The 20,012-nt window shown below is 39.6% G+C and overlaps 1 protein-coding gene across 5 annotated transcripts in view; it reads left to right on the top strand.

Annotated features, from left to right (window-relative positions):
• SLC38A6 (solute carrier family 38 member 6) overlaps nucleotides 1-16,804 on the top strand; it is a 78,490-nt gene extending 61,686 nt beyond the window's left edge. For 2 of the 5 annotated variants that reach the window (XM_089522763.1, XM_089522760.1), the window contains 8 exons: nucleotides 331-381; nucleotides 1,079-1,132; nucleotides 1,724-1,803; nucleotides 3,182-3,282; nucleotides 12,901-13,025; nucleotides 13,931-14,075; nucleotides 14,184-14,278; nucleotides 15,818-16,804. In XM_089522763.1, coding sequence (XP_089378889.1) covers nucleotides 331-381; nucleotides 1,079-1,132; nucleotides 1,724-1,803; nucleotides 3,182-3,282; nucleotides 12,901-13,025; nucleotides 13,931-14,075; nucleotides 14,184-14,278; nucleotides 15,818-15,898 — 732 coding nt within the window. In that variant the 3' untranslated portion in view covers nucleotides 15,899-16,804. Of the gene's footprint in view, nucleotides 1-330; nucleotides 382-1,078; nucleotides 1,133-1,723; nucleotides 1,804-3,181; nucleotides 3,283-7,158; nucleotides 7,185-12,900; nucleotides 13,026-13,930; nucleotides 14,076-14,183; nucleotides 14,279-15,817 lie in introns of all 5 variants that reach the window. The other 3 variants (XM_089522762.1, XM_089522761.1, XM_089522764.1) reach the window with 3 other exon arrangements.
• Nucleotides 16,805-20,012: the final 3,208 nt, after the last annotated feature.

The following is a 20,012-nucleotide window of genomic DNA, read 5'->3' as shown; positions in this document are numbered from 1 at the left end:
AGTTCCAGGTTTGATTGTATATATTTCTTCTTATGGCAAAAAGCCCAAGACAGATTCTGATGTCTTTCTGGAGCAGTCTTGGAACAGGCAAAGGAACATAATGCCTAAATGAGGCATTTCTTGCTACTCTTTATTTTAAAATGTCATGCAGGTTCCAATGCCAAGGAAGATGTTGTATGGACAAGCAATTATTTTCTTTGAGCATTATTTTCTCTGATACAGTTTATAGTTGTGGACTGATTTTGAGGGGGCTGCATGGGTAACATATGTCCCAACACATATAGCAATTAAAAATCTGCAAAATATTAACTATGTTCTCTCTCTGTGCAGATTGTAATTAAAAAGTGGTCCATTCCTTGCCCTTTGCCACTAAACCTTGCGGTAAGTTTCTTCCAGATGCCCTAAACCTTCCAGACTTGTTACAGTCTTTGAAAGGCTAACTATATCTTGTTATTTTATGGCAAAGTTATTGCTGATCAGTAGTCTTTGGGGTCTGGAAACAGCACAGTCTGGGTTGAAGCTAATTGGGGGGGCTAGTGTTTCTCTGTATTTAGGAGTTTATACGTCAGTGTCATGTAACCTGCATGCTATATATCTTTTCCACATCAATCCATACACATGCTGGATGATCTACAGAGAAGGATGTATTAGAAGATGGATATAATCTGAAGTAACCATCCTGTGATAAAGTGGGAGAGTAAAGACAAATTCACTTATAAATTTTTAACTATTCCTATTATATATGGTTATATTTCAGTGGTTCCCAGTTTGTGCATTCCTGGATTTTGTGGGTCTGCAGCTCCCAGAATCTCTTACCATTGGCCATGCTGGCTGGGGCTTCTGGGAACTGAAGTTCAACAACATCTGGAGACCCAGTGAAGTTTGCTCCATGGTTAATTCTGTTGAGCATTTCATTGCAGGAACTACAGTACACAACCGCCACATGTGGACAGGTGTGTGGTGATGTGCTCCCCCCCTCCCATGGTCAATCATAGGATTTGGAAGTCATTTTAAATTGATGTGAATTTAATGCAGCCAGTGAGCATCATCTCAGTATTTGCATGTTGGTCTTTTACAGGTTTCAAATTCTACCAGAGAATGTAAACCAGCACTGTTTAATTTTTCCAAGGAGGTAATCTTACAGCATCCTCTTAACAGATCACAGGAGCTTAGAAAAAATGTATTTAAGCTTTGGGATAAGCCAGGACTTCTCAAAATGTATGACTTTGTGCATACTGCTTCCTGAATCTGCTAGTGACAATAGTTTGAATGGGGATTTTCAAAATTACTTGTAATCCTTGCAGGATGCAACAGAAGTTGTTCTGTAATCTAATGTGCAGTCTTTACAGTCTATTTTATTTTATTCCTTTGTGCATCCTAGTTTTCTGCAAAATAGCCAAGGTAGCTAACAACAAAATAAAACAATAAAATATAATGAAAACAATATATTCTGTACTTTAAAGCAGGGGTGGGAATTATTTATTTATTTATGGTTTTTATACCCCACCTTTCAGCCCTGTATTATGTATTCTTCTGGTTGTTGTTGGATTCTGTGTCCCAGCAGCTCAGCCATCATACCCAATAATGAGGAATGCTCAATGTTGCCGTTAAACACATACAGGATTAAGTTCAAGAAAATTTTTAGAAATTCATGTCAAGCATTTACTACCCTTATTTTTTTAAAAAAAAAATCTTTTTTTTTCTTTTCCTTTTTATTTTTTAGAGTGCTTATGCCATTCCAGTCATGGCATTCTCATTTCTCTGCCATACGTCAGTATTGCCAATTTATTGTGAGCTCCAAAGGTAACAAGTCATTTATATAATAATTCCACTTAAACCTCAGTAGTGTAAGAGTACTGCAGTTTTCCAAACATCTGTTTCCTCTTTCATTTATTGATGTAGATGACTAATAGAAGTGGTTCCTCCAATATATTGAGCAGTGATGGGTAACCTCTGATTTCAAGGGCTGAATACAGTATGTCAGGCCTCTCCCTCCAGACCACTCAGCCCCTTTCCTCCTCTCCAAAAGTCCCAGATATCAGGAAAGAGGTGGGAGGGGGAAGATCACAAAAAGGACCTTTTAGTGTTGTTAGAATCCACAATGCATTCTGGGAAGAAAAGGAAGTTATGGCAATAATGAGAGTCCTGCTTACTTAGACTTGAATGCTCATTTGTTTCAACCTTCTGTTTCCCACATTGGTGAACCAGACTTTTGCGGAACAGACCACAAGCAAAGCATGGGCCTGTTGATGCTATGAAATTATGGCACTATAATTCCACTTTAACTGCCATGGCTTCATCCTATGAAATCTTGTGGGATTAGCAGTTTGGGAATGGAGGTTTAGAATTCCCAGACAGTGATCTAGTGTTTTGCCAGACTACAAAGCCCATCATTCCATAGGATGTAATCAAGGCAACTGAAGTGCAATTACAGCACTATAACAGTGTAATGTGAAAGGGCCCCAAGATTCTATAGGATGCGACCATGTCAGTTAACATGGAATCTTAGTGCTCTAACTGTGTGGTGAGAATGGGCTCCATGTGAAAGCAGCAGCCCTCCCACACCATTAACTGTCCCAGCAACTGGAATTTAGAGACATACTGCCTCTACCTCTGGAGGTTCCATCATAACCGATAGCCACTGCCAGACCTCACTCGCCCATGAATAGTTCTCACCACCTTTTAAGGTCAGCCTGGCATAGTGGTTTAAGTGTTGGACAAAGACTCTGAAGACCAGGGTTCAAATTCCAGCTCAGCCATAAAACGTACTGGGTGACCTTGGGCAAGCCACGTGTTCTCAGCCTTGGAGAAAGGCAGGGGCAAACCTCCTCTGAAAAAATATTGCCCTATGATAGGTTAGCCTTAGAGTCACCTAAGTCAGAAATGACTTGGAGGCACACAATAGACACACACATATGCAAGCCAACTTCCTTCATTGGTGATTTCTATCTATAAATCATCCACTGTGTGTAGAAGTACTTACAGTACTTTACACAGTAGCATTCAAGTGGCTAATTGGAAATGATCAAAGTTGCAGAAAAGTGATGTTCCTTGGGATTTACTTACCAGTATTGGGGGTGGGTGGGAATTGAGATCCATTGGTCCACAGCTGAAGCAGTCAATAGAGATTTATTTTCTACTGACATCTTAACTGATGCTGCATTTTTCTCTCTCTTTGTAGTCCGTCCAAAAGCAGGATGCAAAAGGTAGCCAACACAGGGATTGGTCTGAGCTTTCTAGTTTATTTTATCTCAGCGCTGTTTGGATACCTCACTTTTTATGGTATGTTCATTTCCCTTCCCCAAGGTATTAATTCATCTTTACTTATATTTACATGCAGAACTGTTTCCCCATCACCACCACTACTTAATCTCCTTCTTCTTCTTCTTTCTCCTCTTCTTCCTCCTTCTCCTTTCATTTCTATCTCCCAACTTATGACTCAAGGTGATTTATGAAAAATTAGACAAATACAGATAAAAGCACCCACACAAAGGCATAAGTAACACTTGTTAAAATGCAATTAAACTTTCCAATCAGTTAAAACTATTTAAAATAAATTCATGAAAAAGACAAAAGATAAAAATCAGTGGAACAGCATGCTATTAAAAGCTCTTGCAGTTAATTTTTAAAAGTCTGTTGAAACAGAAAAGTTTTCACTTTCTGACAGATGAACAGAGCATGGAAGCCAGTCTAATCTCTCTAGAAATGTGTGCTCAAGCCTGGAAGCTGCCATTGAGAATGCTCTCTCCCATATTTTTACCAAATGTCCCTGTGAAGGTTGGTGGGAGGGAGATAGGGACCTCCCCAGAAGTTTTTAGAGCCTGACAGATTCACATCTGGGTAGTTGCTGGGTTGGAGTGAAGAGCTGCATCTAAGAAAAGATGGGAAGGGTATGGATGGGATGCTGTGTCTTCTGTTGCAGAATCACAGCCCATGTATTAAGTGTAGTCAACAGGATTCTTAGTGTACTCTGTTGTTGCTTAATATCTTTAAATACTTCCAGATAGTTTCTGTAGTTCAACCCAGGCTCTCCTTGTGTTGCTGTTCTTATATTTTAAATCATATAGAGAATTAAGCAAATGCCACAGAGAAACAAACAATAAAACAGAATTTATGATAGCACAAATCTGCAAAACACTGACCTATGTTGGAAGTGGTGTATAGTAGCTGTGTTCAACAGAATAAACAAGGGAGGCAGGTTATTGAAACAGTCACAAAAGAGACAAGTCAACACCTGTTGGACCCTTTTACAGGAATCACAATTATGGAGTGACTGTCCTGTGTCAGTCAGCTCTCTACACAATTTTGAAGCTTCTTAAGTTCTTAGCAGAAACATCTGCTCTATTTTGAAGTAGAGAGCCTTGTGCCTGCTGTTACAACTACTCTTCACAGAGTTTCACATATCTTTTCAGTGTATAGATACTCCACTCCTATCCTGATTTAATCAACCTCAGCTCTCCATTGATCTTTATTCTTTGAAAAATGTTATTCATAGATTAGTTTGCAGTTTGGGAGTGTGTAGAACTACTCAAGAGGCCATGTTAACTTGTCCACCTCACTCCTTTCATGATAAGTGTTCTAGTTAAAAAAAACCCTAACGCTACAATAATATATTGTATCCAGAAGGATACCATGGTCGATGGTATCGAAGGCCGCAGAGATGTCCAAGAGCACTAACAGGGACACGCTACCCCTGTGTGCATGGACAGGGGTAGCGTGTCCCTGTTAGTGCTCTTGGACATCTCTGCGGCCTTCGATACCATCGACCATGGTATCCTTCTGGATCGCCTGGGGGAGTTGGGAATCGGGGGCACTGCTCTACAGTGGTTCCGTTCCTACCTCTCGGGCAGATTCCAGATGGTGGAGCTGGGGGACTGTCGCTCTGACAAGAGGGCCCTTACATCTGGGATACCTGAGGGAGCGATCTTGTCCCCTATGCTATTCAACATTTACATGAAGCCGCTGGGAGAGATCATCCGGAGACACGGGGCGCGGTGTTATCAGTACGCTGATGACACCCAAATAGTCTTCTCTGTGTCTCCGACTGATGCAGTGACTAGGGATGGCATCTCTCCGCTCAATGCCTGTCTGGAGTCGGTAATGGGCTGGATGAGGGAAAACAGACTCAGCCTGAATCCAGAGAAAACGGAAGTACTTGTGATAGGCTCCCCCGGTCCTGGGAAGGAAATTTGTCCACCTGTCCTGAACGGGGTCACACTCCCCGTGAAGGACACAGTTCGCAGTTTGGGGGTGCTTCTGGACTCGTCGCTTCACCTGACTCCTCAGGTGGATGCGACAGTTAGAAGTACCTGTTACCAGCTTCGGCTGATACGCCAGCTGTGTCCCTACCTGGACCGGGGGGACCTTGAAACAGTGGTACATGCACTGGTAACCTCTCGACTTGATTTCTGTAATGCGCTCTACATGGGGCAACCCTTGTACCAAACTCGGAAGCTGCAGTTGGTTCAAAATATGGCCGCAAGGCTGGTCACTGGTAGTTCCAGGGCCAGCCACATAACACCTATATTGAAAGATCTGCATTGGCTGCCAATCCGCTTCCGGGCCCAATACAAGGTGTTGGTTGTTACCTATAAAGCCCTAAATGGCTTGGGCCCAGAGTACTTGGAGCACCGCCTCGCCCCATATAATCTGCCCCGCACTCTTAGGTCAGGTGGGAAAATTTTTTTGAGAGTTCCCAAGATGACATGTGTAGCGACTGCGCATAGGGCTTTCTCTGCTGTGGCCCCGCAGTCTTGGAACTCTCTCCCTGATGAGCTCCGCTCGGCCCCCTCTCTGGAGTCATTTAAGAAAAACCTCAAGACTCACCTATTTCACCAAGCCTTCCCCCACATGTCCTGACTGTCATCTTCTCCTGTGTATTGCGTGTTGTATTATTAGATTGTTTTATTGATTTTAACTAGTTTTAATTATTAGGAATGAATGATGGATTTTAATGATGTATTGTATTGCATGGTTTTAATATGGGGGATTTTTGCTTTTTTAATTTCTATTTGTAATTTGTTTCGTACTGTATTGTATTTTTTAGTATCTTGTAAACCGCCGTGATCGAAGGAACGGCGGTATATAAATAAAATCTCATTCATTCATTCATTCATTCATTCATTCATTCATTCATATGTGTTAATCTTTAGGATGCCACAGTATTCTTTTATTTTGCTAATAAGCAACAAATGAACAGGAACAACACTCCTCTGGAATGATAAACTGTGCATGAAACATCACAACCGAAAGTCAGTTTGGGCTGTGAAAAACTTCTGGTTAGAATGATCATGCAAGTCTTTCTTAAGAAAAAAAAATGTCAGTTTTTTTCTTAATATATGATAAGACTATATCTGTAATGGAGCCTCTCTTTTCTTCCTAAAACTGGATTTGAACAACCATACCTTCCAACTTATGAGGGCTGTTATAATGGGCATATTCTACATTGAGTGTAATACCCGCATGTTTTTTTACATCTACAAGCAGCAGCTCTTTAAAGGGAATAAAGTTCTCCGTCAAAGTTGTCTGAATCTGTTCAGGCGTGGTGTCACCAGCAGGGTGTAGGGGTGTGGGTCGTACTAGGTGACACCCTAAGGAGTGGGGAGGCGCCACTGCCTCCCAAACATCTAGCTTTTGCCTGAAACGTTTGCAGTGCATTTGCTTTAAAATGCTGAGGGGATGGCGTGAGTGGAGCAAGGCTCAGTAGGAGGAGAAAGCATATGCCCCAAGTTTTTTAAATAGATTTTTAAATTTAATTTTTTAAAAAAAATTTAAAAAAATATTTAAAAACATCACATTTTACCAAACTTTCACTTTAACTACATGAAACTATGTGTGTGTAAATACATTTAGACCGTGCATATGGTACTGTAACTTAAAGGTATAGTTTTAATTATTGCAGTTTATGTCACAGTTGTTACCATTATATTTAGCAAGATATGGAAATCATGAGTGATGAGTAACATTAGTACAAAAAACATTAATAAGGATTCTGTGTGGTGTGAGATGGGAGGAGGTCACTGGGGAGGGTGACACTATGAGTTACTGCCCCAAGTGACACCAACCCAAGTGACGCCACTGAGTGTAGGCATACATTGCCTTAATATTCAGTCAGATTTCAACGCTCCTTACACCACAGTGGCTTTCTTCTTTTCAAAGGTCCATCAGAGTATTGCAGAAAGTTGGTGAGTGATCTCTTTGAAAGTGTGGCATAGTCAGCTAACGTGATGTAAATAGAAGCTAACTGTTTATTCAAAAGCATGGTCGTTGTGCCCTGGTGTTTGCCACTGCATGTACAATAAAGTTTGAATCTTCTTTATCTGAAATGCTTGGGACCAGAAGTGTTCTGGATTTTGGATTTCAGAATATCTATATTTGCACATACATACATGATGAGATATCTTGGTGATGGGACCAAAGTCTAAACACAAAATTTATTTATATTTCATGTTCACCTTATAGCCTCAAGGTAATTTTATACAATATTGTTAATATTTTTTGTACACGAAACAAAGTTTGTGTACACTGAACCACCAGAAAGCAAAGGTGTTACTATCTCACCCACCTATGGGGAAAAAAATAGGTTTGAAATGTTTTGAATTTCAGAATTCCAGATAAGGGAAATTCAACCTGTATTGCTGTGTGTTCTTCTTTCTAGGAGAATGTTTCTGAACCTTGTCTTGCTTACCCTGCTATTATTGCAGCACAGGTTCATGAAGCCACAGTCATTGAAAAGCATGTAGTTGTGATAATTTAAATTCAGGGATATCTGTATTCTAAAAGTGGTTTGAAATATTCTTTTAAGTCATAGAAACATAGTAGGAAATGTACTTTCCTTAGCTAGTCTTCCTGTCTGTTCTCTCTCTTTTTTCCTTTGAATTGAGGCAAGCAAGTTGAGCTCCAGTGGAAAGTACTTTGATTCCTGACTCTTTGAAGCACACATTACCATGTTTGAGCTATCTTTTGTCTGAGAAGAGCTTCTTTTTCAACCTTTGATAGATATGTGGCCAAAATGCAACAGATATGTCTGCTTGGTTTTTGTTAAATGAACAAGAGATATGATAAAAGCTACTAGTGAAGATATCAAGGTCAGGTAATTGTTACTTATTGTTTCTGAAAAAGAAATGATCTCTAGACACCAAACTTTCATTCACTAAGTTTCACTTATGATCTGTATTATGTTGTAATTTATTTTCTTCAGCTTTTAAAAAAAAATCTGTGCAAGTATTGTAAGGTAATGTAAAATTATGCCCGTCAAAGTGGTGGTCCATGGACAGGTACTGGTCCATGAGCCATCAGTTGTGCGTACTTGGAGAGTTTTCAAGAAAGAAAGAAGTGATGTTGACAGATGGGGCACAAGTATGATAGAAGGTCCCTGGCACATTCCAATGAAAAATAGTTGGCTCCCCACAATAGATAGCTTAAGAAGCATTGATATAGTTTTGTATCAAATCTGGAGTGGACAACTGTGAAAGACCAGGGTATCACTAGGGGCTGTAGGGGGTGCAGCCCATGCTAGGTGACACCCTATGAGGGGGTGATACCACCACTCCCCACACATCTGTCTTTTGGCCGAAAAAGGCTAGGGTGTTTGCCTGTGTCCCTTTAAAATCCTGGAGCTGAGCGGAAGAGATGGTGTGAGTGGGGCAAGACTCAGTGGGAGGAGAAAGGAAAGGCTCCAGGTTGTGGTTGTTTTTTAAATATTTTAAATTTAATCAGATGGAGTACTGTTCTACTTCCAGAGGGTAAATTGAGGGCATTATTCTGCACAAGAACTCTGCCTCCCCCCGATAATGAAACCTTCCTTTGTTCCCCAAATTTGTAGTATTGTATATAGTATGATAATTCTTGTATTTGCTGTGTTTGCATTTCGGGTTGCCAGTTCAGGATCTTTCCATGCACGCAGGCTTCTGGGCCTAAACCTGAGACCTGGGGATGAGCTTGTAAATTGTAGCAAGCTGCTGTTCTCCTAACTGAGCTAGAAATATGCATACAACCCTCTCTTCTTGCCTGATGCTGACCTCCTCCAAAACCGGAGAATTTGCACCCTTGTCTTGTGCCAGAAGATGGCCCATGAAAACTGGTGAATCAGGGCCAGGCCCTAAAATCTGACAACTATATTTGCATTCCCTTGACAACTTTTTGTTTATTGTCATGCACATTCAAGTTGTTTCTGACTTATGCCTAAGGTAAACATAAGTCATCTGACTTATGATGACCCTAAGGTGGAGTTTTCTTTGCAGCATGTGTTCAGAGGGGGTTTGCAGTTGCCTTCCTCTGAAGCTGAGAAAGTGTGACTTGCCCAATGTCACCTAGTGGGTTTCTGTGGTGAAGTGGGAACCCTGCTTTCCAGACTCCTAGTCCGATACCCAACCCCTTACACCACACTGGCTCTCTCCTGCCCATTTTTTTTAGATTCCTAAACTATTTCTAATTGCTCAACTGAAGTTTTAAATTAACGCAATGTCCTTAATTTGTTCTCCCACCTGATTAGCTATACCTCTGAGAAACTTCCATGTCCTTAGTGTTTAGCAGCTGAGGGCTTTCCCCTCCTGTTTGTCTGCTGTTTGGAGATTCAGAGTCTAAGTAGGGGGCTGAACAGACTGGTAATCTGAGCCAGCATACTGGTGGCATGGAGCGTGGTCACACACTGCATGCCCCGACTTCACATCCTATCTGGTGTTAAGAGGTGATATGATAGCCCTGTTTAAATATTTGAAGGGATGTCATGTTGAAGAGGGAGCAAGCTTGTTTTCTGCTGCTCCAAAGACTAGAACGCGGAACAATGGATGCAAACTACAGGAAAAGATTCCACCTCAACATTAGGAGGAACTTCCTGACAGTAAGGGCTGTTCGACAGTGGAACAAACTCCCTCAGTGGAGTGTCCTTCCTTAGAGATCTTCAAACAGAGGCTGGATGGCCATCTGTCAGGGATGCTTTGATTGTGATTTCCTCCATGGCAGGGGGTTGGACTGGATGGCCCTTGCGGTCTCTTCCAACTCTATGATTCTAGGAGCGCAGAAGGCTGGCACTCAAAGGGGCAGCGCAGAGCCGCTGAAAGGGGTAGTCTGTTTTGCCCCTAGGACTTGCTTGTGGCAGCTAAACCTTTGTAAGGTTCTTTATGCTTGTAGGGACCAAAATGTCATATATTGGCATCTCAGCCTATTAGGGTAGCCTTAGATTTATCTCTGGACAGGAACTACTGTATATATTCATGTATAAGTCTAAAAATTTTATTCAAAAAATTGACCCCCAAAAAGCTAGGTCAGCTAATCAATGGGTTAATGTAAATACTATACATTAACTCTTATTAAAAAGGAGACCATCCCCTGATGAAAGACAAGAGTGCATTTTGTCCTGGAAGCACTGACCTCCCTCTATTCTGTCTTCCATCCAACCTTTAGTGCGTGCCAAACAGTTATGCCTGCCATAATTTTGTACGTTCTTTGGCATTGTTTTCCTTTGCTTCATCATTTAGATCCTTTCTTGCATGTCCCGAAGTGTTGCCCTCGACTTATCCAAGAGTCACATCAAAATCCATAATTTTGCCCCCCAAGCCTGTCCTCGGGTGTGCATGCAGTCAACTTACAATCGAGTATATATGGTATATTTTGTTTATTTGCTTTTTTCTAGTCTTATTAATTTTAGTTCCATATTTTCATTTTTTAAGTCAACCATCACAGCTTTGTCATTTAGAAATTAAAATCTTTGCAGCAACAAAACTTATTCCAGTAAACTAAAAAAGATATATATATATATATATATATATATACACACACACACACACACACACACACACACATACATACACTTGTTCCAGTAAACTTGAATGTAGTCACCACAAATAAAATGTTCCCTCCATTCTGTGTTTGCTTTGAACAGGACAGTTGGCCTATTTAATTGCCTCACTATGTAATAGTCTATTTTCTCATCTTTCATTGTTGCAAAATTGTGCTTGTCCTCCCATTCTGTTCTCAATTAACCATTTTTAATATCATCCAAAGTTTAATTTGCCAAGTTTCAAAGGTCAAAAAGTTAATAGTGCACCCACCCAAAAGCTTATGAGAGAGACTTCCAACATGTCATCAGCTTTAAAAAATGAATATTATAGAATATGTTTTTTCTTACAGTGTCATGAACTTCTTAACTCTTTTATATAACCACTTTGGAAGCAGCAGTATAATGCAAGATCCTGGGTCTGTTTATAACATTGTCGTGAATGCTGGTATTAAGTAATGGCATCTCACAGTATATATGTGTGTGTGTGTGTATATATATGGCCCATTTCAGATATCACAAGCAAAGTCCACCGGTCTTTCTCCTCTGTCTTATGCAGGTCCCTATAGTTATCATTTCCTCTAAACCATGGTTTATGAATCGATTGGAAATCATGTTTTTGAGGCAAGGTGCTACAACTTGCTCATGGTGTCAAACAAAACTTGAGACTAACCGAGCAGAAGTTGTAGCATAATCCTTCATAGACTTGGTCTACTTTCTCAGATGCATGAAGTGAACTGATGCCCTCTATAATCAGACTGTTATGAATAGCCATAGAAATGCAAAACATGGTTTGGGGGATGAGGTTCTGTTTTAACAATGGTTGTTCAGGGACAAAGGCAGAAGGAAAGATGTTGCCTAAGGCAAGGTTAGATGCATGACTACATGAATGGTGGAGGGAGTTTTGGAATGTGGTGTGTGCAGGCTGGGAACCAGAAAAGAGATATGATAAACAGGCCAAGAGCATCCTCATGAGGCTGGGATTATAGAAATGTTATAATATGTGTAGTGTGCCAGGAAGTCATTGTCTTTGTCCAATCCACAGTTGGTGGGTTGGAGTTTATGGATATATTCCAATCCATCTGTTTCTTTTTCCAGTCTAAGTCTAAAACACAAACCAATAGGTCCAAACTGCAAGAAATGAGAGTCCACCTAAACATTAGTATGCAAAGGGATCTTGCAGCACCTTTGAGACTAACTGAAAGAGGGAAGTTGGTAACATGAGCTTTTGTAGACTTGAGCCTACTTCCTCAGATACATTAGGAAGAACTTTATTGTAAGAATTCTTCAACAGTAGAATGGACTGCTTCAGAGGATTCTAAGCAGTCCATCTCCCAGGAGTGCTTTAGTTTAGTATTTCTGCAGGAGGGGAGAGAAGGTTGACGTTTTCCACTAACACATAGGACAGGCATGCCATCAGCTGTTTACACTCTTCCAATTTGTAATACCTTGCCCACTGGAGTACAAATGGGGCTGACATATCTCTGATTTTGTTGCCAAGTCAAAACATTTCTGTTTGTGCAGTTATTTAAATGTTGGCATTCATTTGAGCCTGCTTTGATTAAGCCTGTGCATTGTTTTCTTAATATTGTTTTTTATATAGGGTTGTCTTGTCATAATTAGTTTAACCTGTGTATAGTTTATACTGCCTGGGGAATCTGTGAGACTGAAGAGCAGTATAAAATTATTTCATATATATAAAATTATATAACAAATAATTTTTTTAACAGATAAAATTAAAATATTTTAAATAAATAAACAGCAATACACATTTTATTTCAATTGTTAGAAATATTTTGTGCATACTATGTGAACGTTTTGTTTATGGTATAGTCTCTTTTAAGCTCTTTTTTGTGGGTGGTTTTGTGACTGGTGGTTTCTGTGCCAGTGGGGTACTTTAAAAGAATTAACCTACTTGCTTAACCTATTTTTACATCCTACTGTTAAAGTGCTTATTGCAAAAGTGGGCAGGCCAGCTGTTCTTCAGAGAAGCTGGCTTACCATTACTGAGCCTTTGGTTAATATTTCCATGCAGTTTTAATTCATGTGGTGTTATATGCACAGGTGAGGTCTACTTCCAATTATGATTTTTAATCTAATAGCTTTTTAAAAAACAATTTTAGATCATGTGGACTCAGAGCTGCTGCAAGGATATAGTAGGTACCTGCCCCATGATACCATCATCATGACAGTAAAAGTGAGCATCCTCTGTGCAGTGGTGTTGACGGTTCCTCTAATCCACTTTCCTGTAAGTATTGCAAACAGGTTGATTTCTTGGCCGAGCTAAAAGGACTTCCTTAATAATTTGCAGACCTCTCTAGCTTTGACTGTCTCACCCATTTGAGTGGTTCATCTCAATCCTCAAGCTCTCACTAACAACAGCTGAAAAACGAGGCCTAAAGAGCTATAATAATAATAATAATAATAATAATAAAGAGCTAACTTTTTATTTTTTCATAGCATTGTTTGCAGAAAGTGGTATCCTAAAATATATTTGGCTTGATTTTCTTCCCTTTATGCATGCATGCAATTTAATGAGTAAACAGGAATCAGCAAAAAACTTTCTTGGGATCTCAAAACACATTTTTCTACTCTTGTAATAATAGAGCCTAAGGTTGATTGGTGAAGCTAGGATACATACATAGCTGCATGCTTTAAATTGATGCTGGAGTTAATGCTACACTGGAGTTTTACTGGATCACACTGTTGTGCAGCCAATCCCACAATGTGTGGCAATAATTCATTCTCACCTGTTTTACTTGTGCAGCCTTGATTAGGATACTAGCCTTGTTCAACTTCTTAGAACATGTAACCATTTCCTTAACAGTGTTTACTTTTGTGTAAGTCACCAACAATATTCAATCTTAAGTGTATCCAGAAGTAGCTGTGTTGGCCAAACAACAAGGTACAGTAACATCCCAACCAATATGCACAAAATACAAGCAGAGTTTCGAAAGCTTGCAACATGTATTTTGTGCATTTTGGCAATCATGATTATGTTTTTAAAAGCATTTTTGGTTAGCAACAGTCTTTATGGTGCATTTTTATTTTAGTTTGGTTTGCTTTGTTTCATTTAAATATTAAAAATAGGACAGTTCAGGGTAATATTGTTGTTTGTTACTGGCATGTATCTTTGTCTTTTGAATTCCACAGGCAAGAAAGGCTGTGGTCATGGTATTGTTTTCGCATCTTCCCTTCTCTTTGATCCGCCACATTTCCATCACTTTAATACTCAATGCAATTGTTGTCTTGCTTGCAATGTATGTACCAGACATCAGACAATTTTTTGGAGTTGTTGGTAAGGTTCTGGGTGCTCTGTGTGTATTTTCCTTCCTCAATTTGACATTTTAAAAATCTGGATATACAGGTCTTATAACTAAATAACTTTCCTCTCATCTTTTCCAAGGTTCTACCTCATCAACCTGCTTACTCTTTATATATCCTGGGTTGTTTTACTTTAAGATCAGTACAGAAGACTTCATTTCACAACATAAGCTTGGGGTAAGATATTCCTTTTTGTGATTCTTTCATTGTGTTTTGGAATGCTAAAGCCAGAAGATAGATATTGTTTTAGCAGGCACAGATATGTGCTGAAACACATGCTTTCCCTTGCCCCCACCTCCTAGAAAAACAGATTGGAAAAGTAAACCTTTTGGATTACAACCCCCTTACCCCAGCAAGTGTGTCCAAATTCTGCTCAGGAATACAGCAGCTGGATCTGCATTTTCTTGTTCTGTGAGAAAAATTATTTTAAAGATGTCAATTTCTCATTGGTGGTTATGCCCTTTACCTTTAATAATGTATGTACCATGTGGGCATTTTGCAGACCAGTATTAATGTCACATGTAAAAATGTAAGCCTTTCAATTTCATTTTCACATACAAGAATAAAATTCCAATGGGTTTCTCCCTACTTTGTGAAGGTTTTGGTGCAATTTTCAATCACTTTTTGCTTTTCAAGACTCTTGGGGATGTGTCCAAATACTTACTTCATCTGCATAGAAAACATGTTTCTTTCACAAAACACTTGTTTTCTGCATAGTAGTAATATTTCCACAAAGAGATCAGTGTGTTTTGCACCAAATACATTGTTCCCGTGCGCCTCCACCCCCCACCCACCACTGCACAGAAAATATTTTAGGAGAAGTGTGACCATTCATGTGCAACATTCTTTTCAAAAAGAGTACCAAAATGTGGAGAATCTGGTGGTTAGTCCCCATTTTTAGTATGGTTTCTTGAGTTTCAGAAGACCCTTTTCCCATCAGCAATGTAAACATTGATGAATATACTTTACACCCATACATGTGAATTTACCATATACAAAACAGAACTTGAGGATGCTGGTTGAGAGATTCTGGGAGCTGTAGTCCAAGAAGGTAACTTTTCCAAGCTTCAATATTACTTACAGTCTAGTCTGACCCACATGAGTTTTTTTAGACGGAGGTACTTTGTAACCTTTCTGACTTGGTAAATCCAAGAAATAAACTTGCTGTGTTCAGTGTGTACTCTGCCATATGAGCTATGGTGCTTCTCAGAGATACAAGAAAGTAGATATAAGAAAGTTATAATACAGGCATCTTGGAGGCGGGGGCAGGGGAAGGTTCTTTATGTTTATCTGAGATCTGAATTTATCTGGGATCTGAATTTAATTTGATTTGCAGACCTTTTCTTCCACAAACCAGGTCATATGTAGTTCATTCCACTGATAATGTTTTATCAAATTGGGTGACGAATTTGTCTAGCCAAGTTTCTGTTTTGGAGGTTACTATAGCCTTACCCAGCTGAAAAGGCAAATCCTTTGGTGAAATCATTTCCTAAACCACAAATGCAGCCCATTTGTGTGAGCAGATTATCTTTTTGTCAGTGACATCTGAATATCCTCAAGAACCACAGCTAACATGTTTGTTTTAAATGCAACTGTTTAAGTCTGCTGCCACCTAAGAGGCAAAATAATGTTCTCTTAATCACCGACTTAATGAATCAAAGTGTAAATTAGTTTCTGCTGCTTAGGATTTATTTGTTTGTCTTAATTTCTTCACAGGCATGTGCACTGCTAGTTTTTGGCCTCTTGGTCGGTCTTGTCAGTTTAGCACTAATCATTTACAATTGGATTCATCAGTAAAAGCATTCCTGCCTTCTGGAACTTGGAACTGCCACTCAAATAAACATTACAGCAATATGTTAAGTAAAATTACTATGTCAAATGCTGGGGAGAAAAGAAGACTTTACAGAGATTTGGAAAACACTGCAAACTACACCGGAGATCAGTATTTTTCTTGCCATACTGCAAAACTGAACTGGAACTGAAGAATATTGTGGAACAGCTCTATCTTTATTTTTCACTCTCCAATAATCCCATTCCATTTACAGGCTTCTCTGCTTTGCAAACAACAACCAGGATGATCAAGTAGAGAAACTCAAAAGAGCCCAGTGACATCATATCACATTGTGTGTTTCCAGTCTTAGGTGCTATAAGAGAACTGAAGAAGGTTGTTTTTGTAGTGCTTGGGGTGTGTGTGTATGCTTTTTTGGACAACAGCTCCAGAATCCCCCGGCCAGCATGGCCAAAGGATTTTGGGCAGTGCCATCCAAAAAATCCAGAAATTTCCCCATGTTTTTCCTATCTCTGTCAGGCTACTGAATAATCTAATGACTAGGACCCAAATGTGGTAGGGTTGTGGCTGAAATCCAACAATGCAGGCAGTCTTCTGAGAATGAAATCTTCCCACACCTGCTGCTGTCAGTTTTTACAGAAACAGCTTGCAAAGCTGCTCCATTCTCCTTGCCCACAAAGTGCTTGGATATGCAAACTGAAGCCAGGTCTGGTCTAGGTTCGATTAAAGCCTGCCATCCAAGACAATTTATAGTTTAGCAGAGAAGCAAGAAATCATGGTGAGATTAACCCTGCCTGCCAGTGTGTCTTGACTTTTTAACTGAACAGTAAAATGTGTACAGTTTTTTTATCCTTCAGTGCATTCAAAGATAAGATCAAAGGTCTAATGTAAAATAAAACTCCATTTTCTTTCAAGTGTGTCATGTGGAATGAGACCTCCATCTTGAGAATCTTCTTAATGGCAACAATAGACTTAATTTAAACCATGTGAATTAATGAGCGTGTTTATAGTCCTTTCACGCAGTTGTGTTATCGCACAGTTCTGCTATAACTTTCTATGAGGGAAGGGAGCATTGCTATTTTGACAGAACCATTCACGACCACCACTTGAAATCTTTCTTCCAAGGTGAGACATGATGCTTTCTTGATGATACAAGGAAGGATCACTGCCCTGTGAGACATATCCAGGGGTAGCCATGTTTAGCCATATATGAAAAGGTATCGTAAAGTTTTAATTACCACCTTTAAAAAAATGACAGAAAGTTTGTTTTGATTTGTAGTTGTTAACTTTTCTCTATGTAGTCACCATCCAGATTTACACATTTTTCCCAGCGTTTTTTGACCCTCCAAATATGGTTATTGTAGAAGTCTGCAGATTGTGCTTTAAACCACTTTTCCACTTCATGAATATTGTCATTTGTGTTGTGAAGTTAGCAACCCTGCAACAGATTTTTCACTTCTGGGAAGAAGAAAAAGTGACTTGGTGCGAGGTAGGGAGAATAAGGCAGATGCTGCAAAATCTGAAAGCCACATTTGTTAACTGCAACTTGAGATGAGTGAGCTGGTGCATTGTCAGCTAGGAGACAAATGCCTCTGGAAAGCATGTCATGCTGTTTCTTTTTCAGAGCATCTCACAACTTGTCCAGAAGATTGCGGTAGTATATGCCAGTGATGGTTTGTCACTTTGCAATCTGTGAGAATGACTCCACCATAGTCCCAAAAAAACTGATTGTATGACCTTCCCTGCTGACTTTTGCAACTTTGCCTTGGGGGGTGGGGTGGGGGTGGAATTGGTATGCTTCCACTTCATGCTCATAATTTTGGTCTCTGGATTATACTGATAGATCCAAGATTCATTCATGGTTATTCAGATGACCAAAAAAATCCTCTTCATCCTGTTCCAACAGTGTCAATATCTGTCTTGAAAGGTGACACCATGTTTGTTTCTAGTAAGGGGTTAGCAAACATGGAACCCAGTGTGCAGACACCTTAAACATGTGCAGTTCATCATGACAAATTGTCCACATACTACCATAACTGAGACCAGTTTCATTCATGATCATTTGGATGGTTGCTCATCTGTCTTCCAGGATTAAACACTCTACTTTTTTCACTGAAGCCTCATTGTCCATCAACGATGGTCTTTGAGGTCTTGGCTCGTCTGTGAGGGACATATGACCAGTTTGGAAATTCCTTTTCTACTTCACAGTAGTGTCATAAGATGGAACTTTATCACACTGTGAGCCTCAATCTTCTCCATCTTACACTTTAGTCACTACTGGCACAACCTGTAACAAAAATAAAGAACACAATGAGTTGATTTCCTCAACATCTTGCACTTAGGAATCAGTGATGACACTGACAAAATTTCATCTGATAATGTCCGGAAGATAATTATTATTTTAAGATACCTCCTTGTAGTAAAGTACAGTATCATCCAAAATCCACAAAACATTAATGCCTTTATTGGGACAACCCAAATGCACATTGTACAAGTTGCAAGTTTTCAAAGCTTCACTGGTTTCATCAGGCAAAGGTGTTTAAAATGATACAGGAGAAAGAAAGGATAAAAAATTGATGTTAGTCATAGCCCTACATTTGGTCAAGATGTGGTTGTTCTCAATTCAGATGGAATGGAAGAGTATGCAGGTGGGCCTCTCCTCCTTCTGGCCATCTGGGAGATTCAGTCTAGGAAATAAGCTTTAAATTCTATTAACTTTAAATTCCATTCCATTCATGTGAGAGTAATTCAAAAAATCAACTCCCTGTAAATTCTGGCTTTGTACCATCATGGCCAGAGTTTAGAAAAGTTGCTCTTTTAGACTACAACTCCTAGAATCCCCCTCTCCCCTAGCCCACATGGTCATTTGAGTTGCACTCCCCAAAAGTTGCTTGTGGGTCACAGCGGACTTTATCATGTCCAAAATAGAAGAGTGCATCACTTAAGAACCTTAGGTTTGGTCCAAGGATTTTTATTTCATGAGCTATGCAAAGCTATAAACTGAAACATGTTTGAATTCCAGCACAGAATAAGTACCCTAAGTCTGCAGTTTTTAAAAAGAGAGAAGCAGGAGTTGATTGAAACCCCCCAGACATGTGAAAACACACAAAGACACAGAATTAAGTGGCATTTGGAGAAAGCAGCACAGCAAAGCTCAGGTAACTGAAGGACATCTAGATGAAAGCAAAGGTAAAAAATAAGGAGAGAAAAAAATCTGCTCCTCTGTGAGAGATTCCAATAGTCCTTTAAAACAAGGCAGCCTGTTGTCTGAAGGCCAGTTTGGCAGAAGGAACTTTGCCTTGTTGGGAGTTCCTGTGGAAACGTCCTTATTCCACCCAGATCATCCAACACCAGCCAGAGAAGGAACTCAGAGCAGGACAGAGCATTTTTGTCGTGTTCTTCAATGTTTAAGCTCTTTATGCTCATTATTGCTGTAATCCTCGCTAAATCTATAAAGAGAGATTGGAAGTAGCAAGTTGCAAGTAATCTTGTTAACTGTAACCAAGTAATTAGGGTGCAGTGAAGTTACATTTAAAAGGTAGTGTAAAGAGTAAGAGAGTTTAGTTGAGTGCTTTGATGAGTGATGCTTTCTAGTTCCTTCAGAAGTTACGTTTCATGAGAATTTTAAAAAAATTTGGCAGGAATAATTCAGGTTTTGTGCCATTGTTTTATCAAGCCTACATTCCTCCACTCTTATCAGAAAAAGCAATGGACAATTGACAAAAGTAATTAGCTGAAGCAATAGTTGTACAATCAAAAGCTCATTTTCCAGCACCGTAATGACGAATGAAAACAAACACTGTCAAGAGCAAACTACATTTTAAAAGTAACTTTCCAAGCTCTGGCTGGTAGACCACTGGAGTACGAAGTTGAGTGAAAATGCTTTGCTTAAAGAGCTTATCACATATGAAGTGCATGAAATTTGAACTCTTGGATATCTAATTCATGGGTACATCCCAGAACCACTGCAAAACACTGACTGTTAAATTCGAAACTCAGAAATATTCCTAGGGGCAAAGGGAATTTTCTTATTATTATTTGATTTGGATGTCGGAAAACCCATTGCTAATTAATGTCAAGAATGTGAAGGAAAATATCTTAATTTGTCTAAACAACTTCGGT

This window comes from Sceloporus occidentalis, unplaced genomic scaffold (genome assembly GCF_023333645.1).
Source record: "Sceloporus occidentalis isolate IW3139 unplaced genomic scaffold, rSceOcc1.0.p SCAF_4, whole genome shotgun sequence".
NCBI classification, from domain to species: domain Eukaryota; kingdom Metazoa; phylum Chordata; class Lepidosauria; order Squamata; family Phrynosomatidae; genus Sceloporus; species Sceloporus occidentalis.
The sequence above is the reverse complement of the archived record's forward strand: the minus strand, read 5'-3'. Positions and strand labels throughout refer to the sequence as shown.